This window comes from Pantherophis guttatus, chromosome 1 (assembly GCF_059756535.1).
Source record: "Pantherophis guttatus breed Tessera chromosome 1, ASM5975653v1, whole genome shotgun sequence".
NCBI lineage: Eukaryota > Metazoa > Chordata > Lepidosauria > Squamata > Colubridae > Pantherophis > Pantherophis guttatus.
The window spans coordinates 31,453,084-31,468,294 of NC_142063.1; the positions used below are offsets into that span (position 1 = coordinate 31,453,084).

A 15,211-nucleotide genomic window follows, 5' to 3' on the forward strand; every position below is an offset into this window, starting at 1 on the left:
ACAAATCAAATAAATAAATAAATAAATAAATAAATAAATAAATAAATAAATAAATAAATAAATAAATGTTTTCTGAATAGTTTTTATCCCAGAGCTATAATTGCACTCAACAATGAACAAAAGGGCCACCATCAGTGAGCTGTTGGGCAGTATTACTTGGTCTGTTGTGTGGATGTTTGGGTGGTTTAGGGGTGGGGAATTGTGGTGGGTGGGAGTGTGTTTGGGGATTACGTGTGTGGGACCTGGTCTTTGGGTGTCAAGTAAATTTTGTTGTTTGTGAATACTGTGTATACACATACAATGACAATAAAGTTTATTTATTTATTTATTATTTATCATAATACAGAAAAATCTGTCATTCTTGGATACACAGATAAGCTGAACTGACTTTTTCCCCTGAACAATATAAAATGTCATTCTGTTCTCATCTGTTCCAGACAAACTCAAGATATGTTCTTGCAATTATGGAACTATGGCCTCACAATTACAAGATCAGAATTTATAGGGCATATTATATTGCAGGACAAGAAAGGATGACAGCTAGACTAAAATATTATTGAAATTGATTTTATCACTGAAAGAAGTTGATAGAAATCAATTACGGGGGGAGGGGGGAATGAAACATTGCCAGTGCAAATCAAACACATACCGATTTCCTATTATGGCACTATAAAGAATACTTCATGGGCTTCTTGTTGCTTTTTTTTTTTGTAAAAATACACATGGTCAAAATTCATTACAAAATGAACAAATACTGCAAACAAACAATTCTACAAGCCTATCTTTCTTTGAATAAACAAGTTAAATCAACGAGAAAGGGACTATAAATTGCAATTGGAGAGGACAACGCTTTCAGGAAAGGCCACATACAAGCAAGAGTACATTCCAGGATTAACAAAATGTAAAATATAGTTGCATATAGATTTATTACATACAGATTTAGCACCAACAGAAACATATTGTTTGGGATAATGGAAAAAAAAGTTTCAGAAGCACTGCTATTATCTATTAAGAAGTAGATTACAGATTGGAAATTGGAAGCTTTTCAAAAATAAGGCAACAGTAATTGGTAAGAATTAGCCATGCCTTTACCACCTTTAGAAAACAGCAAAGCACTCTACTTAGGACTGTCTTTAAAGGAAACTTCTAGAAACTTCAACTAATAAACAACAGCACCAATAATAAATTACACAGTATTACCATGGCACAGCACCAAACAAAAACTAAACAAAAACCACAATACAATAATTATATATTGATTCAATAAAACTAGCTTAGAGCCTAGTAAACAAATGTGTGTACTGTACACTAAAACAAACAATACGTTTAAAGCAATGGCCTGGAATAAGACAGAGTATGCATACATCTAGGATTATTTAAAGCAGGTTCTAACATGGAATTGTCAGCTAAATCCAAGTAGGGTAAAACAACTAAACCCTAGAATAAACCTATGATAATAATATGGCAGTCCCCGGAGACAGCAGAAGAGAAGAGAAAGCACTGGAAAAAAAACACAAATACTAAAACCTGCAAATAGAAGTAGAATGACTGTGGCAATAGAAAGCAAAGATGTAATAGTGATATGCACCAGTGGTGGGTTCCTCCCGATTCGGTCCGGTTCAACCGAGCCGGAAGCGGTGACGATATGACGTCACCGAACCGGTTCTCCCCCCCGCCCTCCCACCCCCCACGTTATTCTTACCTTTTATTTGGTCCCACCCCCAATCTATTGCTGCCTCCTGAGTCCCAGCTGATGACTAGAGGGGAAAAAACTGTTTAAACTCTTGCTGCGGGGCTTCAAAGGGCCATCCTACAACTGATCAGTGTTAAAAGCAAACAAATGAGTCGGGTCATAAGTGCGAGGACTGGTCGTAAGTGCGAGGACCTTCCAGAAATGACTCTGACCAGCTAGCCACACCCACCTAGTCACATGACCTCCAAGCCACACCCACAAAATAAGCCACGCCCACAGAACCGGTAGTAAAAAAAATTAGAACCCACCCCTGATATGCACCATGGGTGCAACCCAAAATATCTGGAACACCACCACCGCCTACTGCCTGATGCAGGCCTCCCAAGGCCTTCCCAACCTGAGACATCCTGTGCTCCGCTTGTTGCCCTTGGGGTCCCCAAGGCCCTTGGGTTTTGCCTCCCAAGGAAGTTATGCCATTTTGGCGCAATTGTAAGGAATTGTGGGCATTCTGAAAATGGTGACTGTTTCCAGGAGGCAGCCACATGGTCAGACATGTATGGACTGCCCTCCTTCCCCAACATGAGGTCCAGAAATCTTCAGAAGGTAAGAGTGATGGGTGATGGAGAGGTGGGACGCAGGCACATAGCCTGCAGATACCCAGCGGTGCAGGATCAAGGGGGAAGAGAAACAGGGAGTGCTGCAGCATCCCTGTGATCAGTTGTAAGGGCCAATGACCGTGCTACAACTTCAAAATGAGGTCAAGTAACTTTTGGGAAGGTCTGTTGTAACTTCAAACAGCTGCTTAAATGACTGGATATTAAATCAGGACTACCTGTAAAGATATGAGTCTGCCAAATATGAAGACAGAGAAAAAAAGAAAACTGGATTTCAGAACAAACTATGGAAAAGATGAAAAAAGAAGCCAGAATAAGAAAGAAAGAAAAATCTAAGAAATGAACTTAACAAAGAGTTTTAGAGACCTGTTAGAAAAGACACAAAACAGTATTACATTGGCAAAAACACTGAAGATGGAAACAGACATAGGAAAATAAGGACTTTTTCAAAAGATTTCTGAATTCAGAAGGAGATTCTAACCTTGAATTGGTATGCTAAAGCATGCCAGTAGACAGATGTAACTATTCAAAGGAGATCAAAGGAAAATGGAGGGAACATATTGAAACACTATACAGTTGTGATGTCAACATCCAAGATATTTTAGAAGATATTCCCTACTTACAAAAATGCCTAGTACAAGAAGATGAAGTTAGATCAGCACTTCATTCATTACCAACTCAGCTTACTAACTGATGGAATGCCCACTGAAGCAGCAGAAGAATAATCAGTAAAGGTTTTAATTAAGCTATGCCCATGATGGCAAACCTATGGCACCCATGCCTGAGGTGGCATGCAGAGCCATCTTTCCAGGCATATGAACTGTTGCCCAACTCACCTGCAGCTGCATATGCGTTCGCGTCCCAGCTGGTGTTCAGGCCTCCGGTGCACATGTGCGAACTTCTGGAGACCCAGCTGGTCTTCGGAGCTCTCATGTGCATTCGTGCGTATTTGCGCAGGTGTGTGCAAGTAGCTGTGCGCAGCACACACATGCGCAGATGGTGTTTGTGTGTGTGCATTGTGTGTGCAAAAGCCATGCACATGCGCAGATGGTGCAATTGCACACGCAGCGCACAGGGGAGCCGTGCAAAAGCCGTGCAAGTGCACAGATGGTGCAATTGTGCGTGCAGCGCATGGGGGAGCCACGTGTAAGCGAAGCGCATACCTGTTTGGCACTTGGTAAGTAAAACCAAAACCACCACTGAGCTATGCCATTAAATCTAGAGAATGGCACAGTGGCCAACAAATCAGAAGAAATCAATTTACAATACCAAAAAAAGACACTAACAATGTGTAAACTATCGTACTATACCCTTAATTTCACATGCTAGCAAAATAATGCTTAAGACAATTCAACAGAGATTAGAGTCTTGCATGGGAAAAGAGATGCCAGATGTTCAAGCTGGCTTTAGAAAAGGCTGAGGAATATGAGACATTATTGGTGATGAATGCTGGATTTGAGAAAACTCAGAAAAAAATGGGAATCCCAGAATACCTCAGTGTTCTCATGAGAAACGTATATACAGGTCAGGGAGTCACAGTATAACGGCCCTCCAAACTTCTGATCATAATAAGCAGGCTCCGTTACAGTCGTAACTCAAGGGCTCCAACTGCCAATGTCATTCAAAGACAGGTATTCTCTTTTCCACATAAACTTGATTGCTTCTTCAATTTCTTTCCCAGACTAAAGCACAATTGGCTATTGGGCACAACTATTTTATTATTTTAAAAACAGAAATGCACAATGCCCTCAATTTACCACCACATAAAAAGAAGAAACCAATAACAGCTTTCTCTTTCAATCCCAAACATTGGGATTGTGGCCAATGATTAATGAAATCTATTTTGCATTTTATTATCTAAATGTCTGTTCATTGCCTCAACCTCTTCCATTGTTCTCAGTCTTGTTTCTGATGTTTGTATGAAACACAAGTTGTGATTTACTACTAATGATTAAGAGATTATTTTTCCAACCTGATATGAGACATTTCCTGCTGGTCTAATAAATCTGCACTATTATCCCTCTGATTTCTCAGTCTATTAGTCTTTTCCTGGACTGAGCAAAGGTTTAATTTCTTTATGGAATTAGCAATAGCAATAACACTTAGACTTATATACCGCTTCACAGTGCTTTACAGCCCTCTCTGAGTGGTTTACAGAGTTAGCATATTGCACCCAACAATCTGCGTCAGTGGTGAAATTCAGCCGGTTCTATCCAGCTCGGGCGAACCGGTAGCGCTGGGAAGCTCCGCCCACCTGCCTAGATTGCTCTGCGCATGTGTGGAGGAGGGCACGCAAGCACTCCCATTTGTGAACCAGTAGCGAAGGTAAGTAGATTTCACCCCTGATCTGCGTCCTCATTTTACCGACTTTGGAAGGATGGAAGGCTGAGTCAACCTTGAGCCCTATCAGCAAATACAACATGGGCATATATTACAGACTCCGAATCTCCATTTTCCCCCTGAATATAAATACCTACCCAGCTCTATTATGTTTCATTTTTGCAATCTCTCCTGAAAATTGTGTTTGTATGTGTTTGAGTCAGAGACAGAGATAAATCTTAAAATAATTAGAATGATGTTTTAATTAGAGTTTTCTCAGCTCACATTTAACTCCTAAGAGTACAAATATAGTCAGTCAGAAAAAGGCTTTTGGACTTCCGAAAGGGCCTGAAAAGCTGGTTTTACCAACTGGTCTGGGCTTATTATTCTTGGGGGAGGGGGGGTTAATGAAGATAAATCCCACCTCTGTGTATAATTGGCTCCCTTCCCTCCCATCTTTGTCAATTTTAACTCATTTCTAGTGTTATTATTTAATGTTTTAAATGTTTTATCTTGTTGTTTTTAATTGAATGTAAATTGCCTAGAGTCACCTCTAAGCGAACTGGGTGGCATATAAGCTTAATGAATACATAAATAAAAAGATACAATGAAAAGGACGACTTGGGAAAAGCAGATGACGTGTTGGGAGTGCTTTTTAGTCACTTGCCATAAATATGCATTTCTGGTTCCAGAATAATTATATATTCGGAAAAGCAGTGTTATGCCCCCGTCTGTCTTTCAACTTATAAAGCAGGGAGTGATGCCTATTTATATCTCACTAACATTCTGCAGGATTTGGCTTTCAGTTTACAGTCTCTTAATGGCAATCAATTTAAATACTTATTTTAAGTAAAGTATCTCTATAAAGGAATGGTGGTAGTCATGGTAGAAGAAGCTGCCTTTTAATGTTCAAAATAAAGAAGAGCCAGAAACTCAGAGCTGATAGACATTTTGTGGATTTCAATTCCTACCCCTCTTTCTTCCATGAAAACAGCTTTAGCCAATGTGGACAATATCCACATACTGTATGTGCACTTTCAACTTTTAGAATGCAATGGGCAGGCTATGTAGAGGGCAGAGGCACAAGAAAAAGGCACTGCTAAAGCAATGGTTAGTTAAGCCTGGGCTTGGGCTAACAATGTGATGTGAGTAAAAGGTTCCACCCTAGTATGCCCAAAGATAAAGGGAAGGGAGGTAAAGTGAAAGACTCTGTTATTGAAACTTTACAATAAAAGTAGTACTGATGTAGTAGTACTGATGTACATGATATTCGTATCCTACTCTGATCTAGTCTGAAGGGTTTAAGGAGATCACTGGGTATTTTGCCTGTGCAAGTCTAAGTAATTAGAGAACGCCCTGATTGAGGAAGGCTGCCTTTAAAAGTACACATTTGGAAAGAAATTGTTGTGATAATTATATAATACTTAATCAGATTTCATTTTAAGCATAATTTGTTGAACAAACCAAAGTTGCAGACAAAGCAGTTATACCTTGCTTAGCCTATTCCATATTCTTATCTCTTTTTTTCTGAATACTTACTATAGAAGAAATTAGCGAAGAGGGGAAACACATAAAAATGAACCATGATAGTGGATTCATACATAGTAAAATAAATCAAGATTTATAAATCAACAGTTTACTAGCTATGGTTTACTGCTATTTTGTCACACATCACATTCAGTCAAAAACAGATGTCAGATTATAGTTTACCATTATGTAAACACTAAAGCAATGAATCTATAAGGTAACAGTAAAAGTTTCCCTTGCACATATGTGCTAGTCCAGTGATGGCTACCTTTTTGCAGCCATGTGCCAAAAGCAGAGGGAGCACAGGAGAGTCATGCGCGCATGTGCCCAGACCCATAATTCAATGCACCCCCCACCTTGTGCATGTGCACACGACCCTCCCCCATGCTCTTCTTGCTTTTGGCACGCGATGTCACGGTGGGCCCGGTAGGCCTGTTTTTCGCCCTCCCCAGGTTCCAGAGGCTTTCTTGGAGCCCGGGGAAGGCAAAAACAGCCTTCCCCACCCACCCCGGAGGCCAGAAACAACCCGTTTCCCGACTTCTGGTGGGACCGGAAGGCCTGTTTTTCGCCCTCCCCAGGCTCAAGAGCCTTTCTAGGAGCCTGGGGAGGGCAAAAACGGCCTTCCCCACCCCCTGGAGGCCCTCCAGGGGCTGGAAACGGCCTATTTCCCGACTTCTGGCAGGCCCGAAAATCAGCTGGCTGGCACGCGCATGCACGCTGGAGCTGAGTTAAATCAAGGACTACCTATACAGTGCAGTTGATTATATCACATAACTTCCATAGTATACTAACCATACCCCCAAACAGATCTTATTCAATAAAACAAATCAATAGGAATTTACATTTAGTTTACAGAAGAATAACAATTCAGTACTAAGAAACTGTCTCTAAAATATGCAAGTTTTTATTCTAACATGGATTTTATTCAAAGAATGGAACAGCACTGTTCTCGGTTTTGAAACCATGCTACTATAAAACATGTAAAAGTACATTTAGTTCTTTTCGTTTAGGTTACAGCTCCTTAAGCCACCAGAAAAGCAATATAAAGTAAAGGATTTGCTAAAGATTTCAGAAGTATTTATGCATTTCAAAAAGAGCACTAGTTGTAACTCATTTTATTACTGTTTTCTGGGCAGACACCCGAAGCTATATCTTACACAGTAATTTTAAAAGCATAAAAACTCCTTCAAGTTTTCCCACTATATTTATTAAACTGTGATTAGAACGGACGTTGGACTTACCTGATATGTCCGTTCTCGTTGTAGGGAAACGGCTGTCACTCTGGGGGTCGACAGTTCCATGCAGCATGTGACCGAGTCTACAAATTAACATAGCTCCACCCTCTTGGCCCAGTGTTTCGGCGAGGGCGTTGGCGTAGACTGACGTATCTCCCTAGAACGAGAAAGAGTTAGTACACCTCCCACCCCGTGGACCCAGAAGGGAGGGCGTGACAGCCATTTCCCTACAACGAGAACGGACGTATCAGGTAAGTCCAATGTCCATTCTCCGCATAGTGGGGAAATGGCTGTCACTCTGGGGACATACCAGAGCTGAATGTCCTCCAGGGCGGGAAAAAAAGCCGGACCGGCCGAAGTCAGGAACGATGTACCCCTTGCAAGACCCGACGGCCGAAAGCTGCGTCCGATAAGGCAAATGCATCCACACGGTAGTGCCGAATGAAAGGCGTGAGAGATGTCCAAGTGGCCGCACGACACACCTCTTCCAATGGGGCGCGGGTGGCCCAGGCCACTGAAGTCGCCACACTCCGAGTCTAGTGAGCCGTAATCCAAGGAGAAACCAGCAGACGGAGACGCTGGTAAACTGTCACGATGGTGGCCAATATCCAACGGCCCAGGGTAGGGCCCGAGACCCGGGAGCTGATGGAATCAGACTGGAACGATACAAACAGGGCTTCCGTTTTACGGAAGGAGCTTGTCCGAGAAATATAGATGCGGAGGGCTCGCCGTACGTCCAGGGTATGCCAGGATCATTCGAAGGGATGAGAGGGACGAGGACAAAAATTAAGGAGGACCAGTTCTTGTGCCCGATGAAAAGGGAGTTGATCTTGGGTAGGAAGGGCGGGTCAAGGCGGAACACCACTCTGTCCTTGTGGAAAATACAAAGGTCCTGACAAATGGAGAGAGCTCCCAATTCGGAAATACGACGAGCCGAAGTAATCGCCACCAAGAACAAAACTTTGAAAGACAGAAAACGCAGAGAAACCTCTCGAAGGGGCTCAAAAGGAGAGTCAGTTAGGCCCTAAGAACGGAGTTCAAATTCCAGGTCGGAAACCGGTGGACCACAGGAGGTCGCAAATTGGCCGCCCCTCGCAGGAAGGATCTGATGAGCGGATGATAGGCGAGAGATTCCTTTAGAACCACAAGTCAAAATCGTCGAAAGAGCCACCACCTGGTGACGCAAAGTAGACAGAGCCAAACCAGCATCAAATCCCTCCAAAAGAAAGGAAAGGACCCTAACGACAGAAGCTGCCAACGGATCCACCCCCGTACGACTACACCAGGAAGAAAACGCGGCCCATGTTGCCTCATAGATGCACGTAGTCGAACTGCGGCGGGCAGCCTGCATAATGGAAATGACCCGTGGAGGGACACAGGCGTCGGTTAGAAGGCACTGCTCAGCTGCCAAGCGGTCAACTGGAAGCTCGAAGGGTCCAGATGTTGAAGTGCCCCTTGGGAGAGAGAGAGACTGGCCCGAGGAATGCGCCAGGGAGTCGCGACTGATAGGGAGCGAAGGTCCGCATACCACGGTTGTTGGGGCCAATGAGAATCAACTCTGCTCTCTCTTCCAGGAGCTTCCGAACCACCCTCACCAGAAGGGACAGAGGAGGGAACACATAGAGGAGGCCGGGCGGCCAGGGACTGCGGAGGGCGTTCGTGGCCTCCGCCCAAGGATCCAGATAACGGGAGAAGAACCGGGGAACTCGGTGGTTTGACGAGGAGGCAAATAAATCGACAACAGGTGTCCCAAACCTGCCCATGATCTCCTGAAACAGGGACTGTGGAATGCTCCATTCTCCAGGGTCCAGGACGTGGCGACTGAGGGCATCCGCCTGAACGTTCGAGGCCCCCGAGATGTAGTCTGCCTTGAGGGATTCGAGATGACGTTCGGCCCAGAAGCCCAGGCGCAGAGACTCTGCTAGAAGCAACCTGGAGCGAGTCCCCCCCTGCCTGTTGAGGTGGGTTTTCATAGAGATGTTGTCCGTTAGGACAAGAACGTCCTTGCCCTCCACGAGATGCTGAAAACGAAGGAGGGCCAGACGGACGGCCCGCAGCTCCAAAAAATTGATGTTGTTCTGACATTCTTGCACCGTCCAGAGGCCCTGAGCCTGATGTTGCAGAAGATGGGCCCCCCAACCCAAAAGGCTGGCATCAGTCACCAGAGACAGACGGTGAGGTTCGTGAAAGAAGCTGCCTTGAGCAATGGCATCTGAAGTCCACCACCGAAGGGACGAGGAAACTTGAGGGGGCAACCGAAGGAGAATGAGCGAAGAACTGCGGCCGGCCCGTTGATGAGGAAGCAGGAACCACTGGAGCTGCCTGCTGTGCAATTGAGACCAGGGAACTATTCCAAACGTGAAGACCATTTTTCCCAACAAACGGGACAGCTTTAGAACCATGCAGGAACCCTCTACCAAACACTGAGAGGCCAGTGAAGAAAGACTAACATGGCGTTCTGGGGAGAGGGAAACTATAGAGGAAACTGTGTCTATAGCAGCCCCCAAGTGGACAATACGGGAACTAGGGTTAAGCTGACTTTTGGCCCAATTAATCGAGAAGCCATGAGCCTGCAAGATGGATAGCACAGTAGACAAATCCCGGTGGGCAGAAGGGAGAGACGAGGACAGCACCAAAATGTCGTCTAAATAAAATTGCAAACATATTGAAAGGGTCCGGATATGCCCAATGAGGGCGGCCCTGACCTTTGTGAAGACCCTTGGGGCAGATGAAAGCCCGAAGGGATGGGCCCTATACTGATAATGCTGTCCCGAAAAACTAAAACGAAGGTACTGACGGTGGGAGGGGGCGATGGGAATGTGGAGGTATGCCTCAGTTAAATCTATAGAGGATAGAAAATCATCTGGACGAATGCACTCCAGAATAGTAGCCAGAGAGTGCATTTTGAACCGGCGGTAAATAACGTACCGGTTCAAAGCTTTTAACTCCAGGATGGGGCGCCAACCTCCCAAGGACTTCTTGACAAGAAACAAACGGGAATAGAAGCCGCGGACCCACTGCCCCCGAGGGACCTTTTGGACAGCCCTAATTTCCAAAAGGTGGGAGATAGCTGAAGAAACCAAAGCCCTCTTAGCGACATCCCGAGAGACGGGGCAAGGGAGAAAAACTGAAGGGGGAGGGGAAAGGAACTCCAAATAAAGGCCCGACTTGATGGTAGATAGGACCCAGGCATCAGAAGTAGAAACCTCCCATTGATGGAAGAAGAGGGACAAGCGTCCCCCTATGGGAGCCGAACTAGCGGGACCTTCATGGGAAACGACCCCTTCCCCCCCCAGAAGGAACGTTTTGGAAAGAATCGACTTCCCTGTCTAACCTGGGCATCCTGGGTCTGGGACCTGGCAGGAAAGGAGCATTGGTAGCGGTGCTGGTACGGACCAGAATCGGGAGCACGAAAGGACTGGGTCCGGGGAAGGGCTGAGAAACGAGAATCTGCCCGTCTGGAAACCGAGGGAAGGATCTTACGACGGTCTCTAGTCTCCACAAGTAGAGGTTCCAATGGCGGCCCGAACAAGGATCCTGCAGTGTAGGACGAAGAAGCTAACTGCCACTTGCTCTGCATGTCGGCGTTCCAGTTGCGCAGCCACAGGAGACGACGTGATGTTATGTTGGAACTGAGAGCTTTAGCAGCGAATCTCATAGCATTAAGAGTGGTGTCAGCTGAATACTCCAGGGCTGCTGAGATCTTGTTCAGATCCTGACGGGAATGGAAGGCGGAAGGCGGTCCTGAAGCTGTTTGATCCATAACAAAGCGGCTCTGTTGAAGAAAGAGGCCGATGACGAGACCCTGATGGCCCAGGCGGCCGCCTGGTGACCTTGAGCAAGGTTTTTTCTGCTCTGCGATCTTCAGGGCGCAATGAATCCTCCGGAGGTCCCACAGGATGAGATGAATTGCAGAGGGCCACGATCGGAGCATCCACAGAGGGAGGCTGCAATAAATCCAAAAGAGTAGGAGCAGAATTGTAAAGCCTCTTGTCAAGGCCATTGGGGCTGGGACCAGCCCCCGGTAGAGTCCACTGGCACTGAAGGACATCTAAGAAAAGTTTAGGAGCCGGGATAGTCTCCGGATCGACCCTAGGCTCCGCAAAAACCGCTGAAGCTGGATCTGAAACAACGGTATCAGCTGTCGCTGAAGACACAGTGCCCAAATGGGTAGTCACAATGGTCTTGCGCAATAAAGATCTAAAAAGCTGCGGTTTAAAAAGGCCAATAAAGGGAGTCTGGTCAGGAACCAGTCCTTCATCATCAGATAGGGCCGAATCAGGGACCTCATCCAGCTCAGAGAGAGAAGCCTGGTCCAGAGAAGCAATGGAATCAGCCAGGTCTTGCTCGGACATGGAATCTCCTGCCTGATCCAGTTGTTGATGTTGTAAAACAGGAGGATCAGGGGCGAGGTTGCCCTGTTGCAGACATTGGGCAAAGCCCTGCTTGATGACCCTGGCTAGCATGATTTCAAAAGCCTCTGGAATGGAGGGAGCAGAAATCTTGGGCGGGGCCACAGGGGCTGGATCATCCTCAGTTGTTTCTTGGGGAGCCTCAGGAGCAGGTGAAGTCTGAAAAAGAGGCTCAGAGCCAGGCAGATGACGTGGTTCAGCCGAAACCGAATCATCTGGAGAAAGCTCCCGAATGGAACTAGCAGGAGACCGAGCCCTCGAGGGAGCAAGTGGAACAGTGGGAGTGGCCTGGCCCACGTGAGACTGGGCTTTGCGAAAGGCCTTTTCAATGGCCTTGTGGCGACGCTGCTCATCCTTAGAGGGTGCAGTCAGAGAAGCAGAACTAGGCTTACTGCCTTTAGCCCGACTGGCCCTGGGCTGTTTAGGAGAGGGGCCCTCTAATGGATCGTCCTGGGCAGGTCTCTTGTTCGCCCTGCCCGATTGAACTGAAGCTGACTGTTGTCTAGCCGCCATCTCAGAAGTAACCAATTTAGTTCAAATTAGTTCAAAATGGCCGCCGGGTCCAAGGCCGACACAATAATAAGTCGCCGCCGCTACTCTGAGTACTAGAAGGGCCAATCCAGGCGGCAATGAGAAAGATCGCTAGCTCAAGGGCTATTATTGCGATCGCAGCCAACTATAATTGCAGTCAGTGGGCTGTCAATCCAAAAAGCGCCACCAGCCGAACGGCTGTTAAAGCACCAATAAGGAGCAAGTAGGAGAGCCCAACCAGAGACCGAAGCTCGATCGCAGCCCAAGTGGCCAAATAGCGATCCACCGAGTGCTCTCCTCGCCGGCTAACAAGCAGCTCCAAGTTTAAATTGGCAAACAAGTCGCCGCAGCACTTACCCGATGGCTGGAAGCATCGGAGCGAAAAGCGCGCAAAAACACACCGCTGCGCTCAACCCGATGGATGAGGGGAGCGCGAAGGCGGCGAAAACGCTGCGCTGACAATGTGAGCCAGCCAAATTCCGAAGAAAAATGCTAGCAACAATGAAAAAGTCCAAAAATACTAGAACTGGAAGAAAACAGCGCTGAAGCAGTATAGTAAGGAAACGGCTACACAGGGAGACACGACCGGCCAGCATAGACCGAGTCGAAACACTGGGCCAAGAGGGCGGAGCTATGTTAATTTGTAGACTCGGTCACATGCTGCATGGAACTGTCGACCCCCAGAGTGACAGCTGTTTCCCTACTATGCGGAGAAACAATATTAGGTAACTGCATTATAAATCCAAGATGCATTTAAAGAAGAAACATGTACAGAAAATACAAAAAAGTATTACTACAATGTAAATAAAGAGACAGATACTGCATATACAAATGTATCATATATGTAAAGTATACTATATACTGGTCTGTTGTTATTGAGATAAATCATAAAATCCATCCAAATTTGATAAAACTGTTGTACTGCTTCTGATGTCTCACTACGTAATTTAACTTTATCTGTGATTTTTTTTCTAATGTGGTAATTGAAGAGACCTTGTTAATTCAAATCTTAAATGTTATCTAGTTTTCCAATGTTGTGCAATTATTGTTTTGACTGCTAAAATTACACAGATACTGTAAGTTCTTTATTTACAAGATGAAACTTTAGGCTTAAAAATAAATGCAATAAGCCAACTTGGGAACATCAATTTTTTGTTTAGTAATGTTACTTATCCCCAAAAATTTTACACCAAAAGGGTATAGCTTTATCACATGACAAGTGGAAAAAAAATGATTTTTTAAAAAGAATCTCTCCAACATTGGGAAGAATAGTGTGTGTGTATGTGTGTGTGTGTGTGTGAGAGAGAGAGAGAGAGAGAGAGAGAGAAAAGATACATCATGTCTCCCAATTTTATCCAGTAAATCTGATTGTTGGATATAGTGCTGTTACCAGCACTTCTAAAACTAGATTGAATAATACAGGTAATAAGACAGGGGTGTCAAACTCAAGGCCTGCAGGCTGAATCTGGCCCGCAGGCTGCTTAGATCTGGCCCATAGGGCCGGCCTGGAAATATCAAAGGAGTGGCCCGCGGTGCCTCTGCTGGCCAAAACCTGCTGCAGGTGTCAAGGTTGACCTGCTGACCTGGCCAAAGCCATCTTGGAGCTTCAGTGTTGCCACACTGGAGCGAGGGATATGGCTTCAGCCAGGTCAGCTTCAGGATCAACAGCAGGAAGCTGTGGAGGCCGAAAACAGGCCACATGGGGGCTTTGTGAGCCCCCTCCCCCCGTTTTTGGCCAGCAGAGTATTGCAGGAGGCCATGGAGGCCGAAAACGGGCAGCACGGGGGCCCCCCGTGGCCCGTTTTGGCTGGTAGAGTGCTGCAGGAGGCAGAACCTCTTCACTTTCTCTTTAGCAGCATCAGAAACTGTAGATTTGAAACATTTTGTCAACATCTATTTATTAGCCCAGATGAAGGAATTCTGAATGCAAACATCATTGTACTCAAAGACCCAATAAAGTATGCTCAATGCAAAAAATACCTCCTAGTACCAGAAAGGAATAACCACTAAATATATATATATATATAGTTACCAACACATTCAATCATTGCTGCTCGGCAAAACTTTGTATTGAGGCCCAAGCTCTGAGAATTAGTGACAATACCTTAGATGCTTGAGGTGTTGAAATCACATGAACAGTGCTAGGTTTGACGCCATTTGCTTTAGGTCTTTTATAAAGGGCAAATCTGCTTTTCCTACGACCCCGGTCACCATTAGGGAGGCAGCCATTGTACCTATGAAAAAGATATGTGTTTGTTATTTCCATTTGCTGAGCATGTAGTGAAATAAAAATTTAAAGTCTTTGTAGACACATATACAGGGGCAGCAACTCTCAGCTATCTCTGATAGATAAAAGACCACCAGATTGTTCAACTAGCCAAACCTATAACACATTACCTAAGAGTTAACAAATAAAACAATTTCAGATAAATTATCTGACCATAAATTGCATACTTCAGTTTCTAATGTATCCCAAACTCCCTTTAAGCATTCAACTTTATTTTAAAATGTGTATATAGCTGCTTATATTGTGAACCATAACCCTGAGCACTTCACAAAACAATAAAAAATATCAAAACTCTCAACAATTGCAATAACAATTCCTGGCACCCTAAGACAATACTTTCTCAGGCATCAGCATTCTACCTTCTGCGCTCCAATCTCATTCCTTCCTAACACTTGTAGAAAGACCCAGCTATTGAACACCTTCCAGAAGAACAGGGGAATAGAGCTCTGCTGGATCTCCAGGAGGAAGGGTATTCTAGTGGGCAGTGAGATATGGAGAAGGCACATTGCCAAATGACAACATTTAAAGGAAGAGATCTGGAGTATGCCTATCATATCTAACCTGGGGGAATGGGTGGAATGGGATACCCTCAG

General features: G+C 45.2%; 1 protein-coding gene across 1 annotated transcript in view; it reads right to left on the reverse strand.

The window, feature by feature from the left end:
• PELI2 (pellino E3 ubiquitin protein ligase family member 2) overlaps positions 1-15,211 on the reverse strand; it is a 54,488-nt gene that overhangs the window by 19,900 nt on the left and 19,377 nt on the right. The window contains exon 2 of the mRNA XM_034433466.3: positions 14,436-14,565. Within this exon, the coding sequence (XP_034289357.1) occupies positions 14,436-14,565 (130 nt within the window). The remainder of the gene's footprint in view (positions 1-14,435; positions 14,566-15,211) is intronic.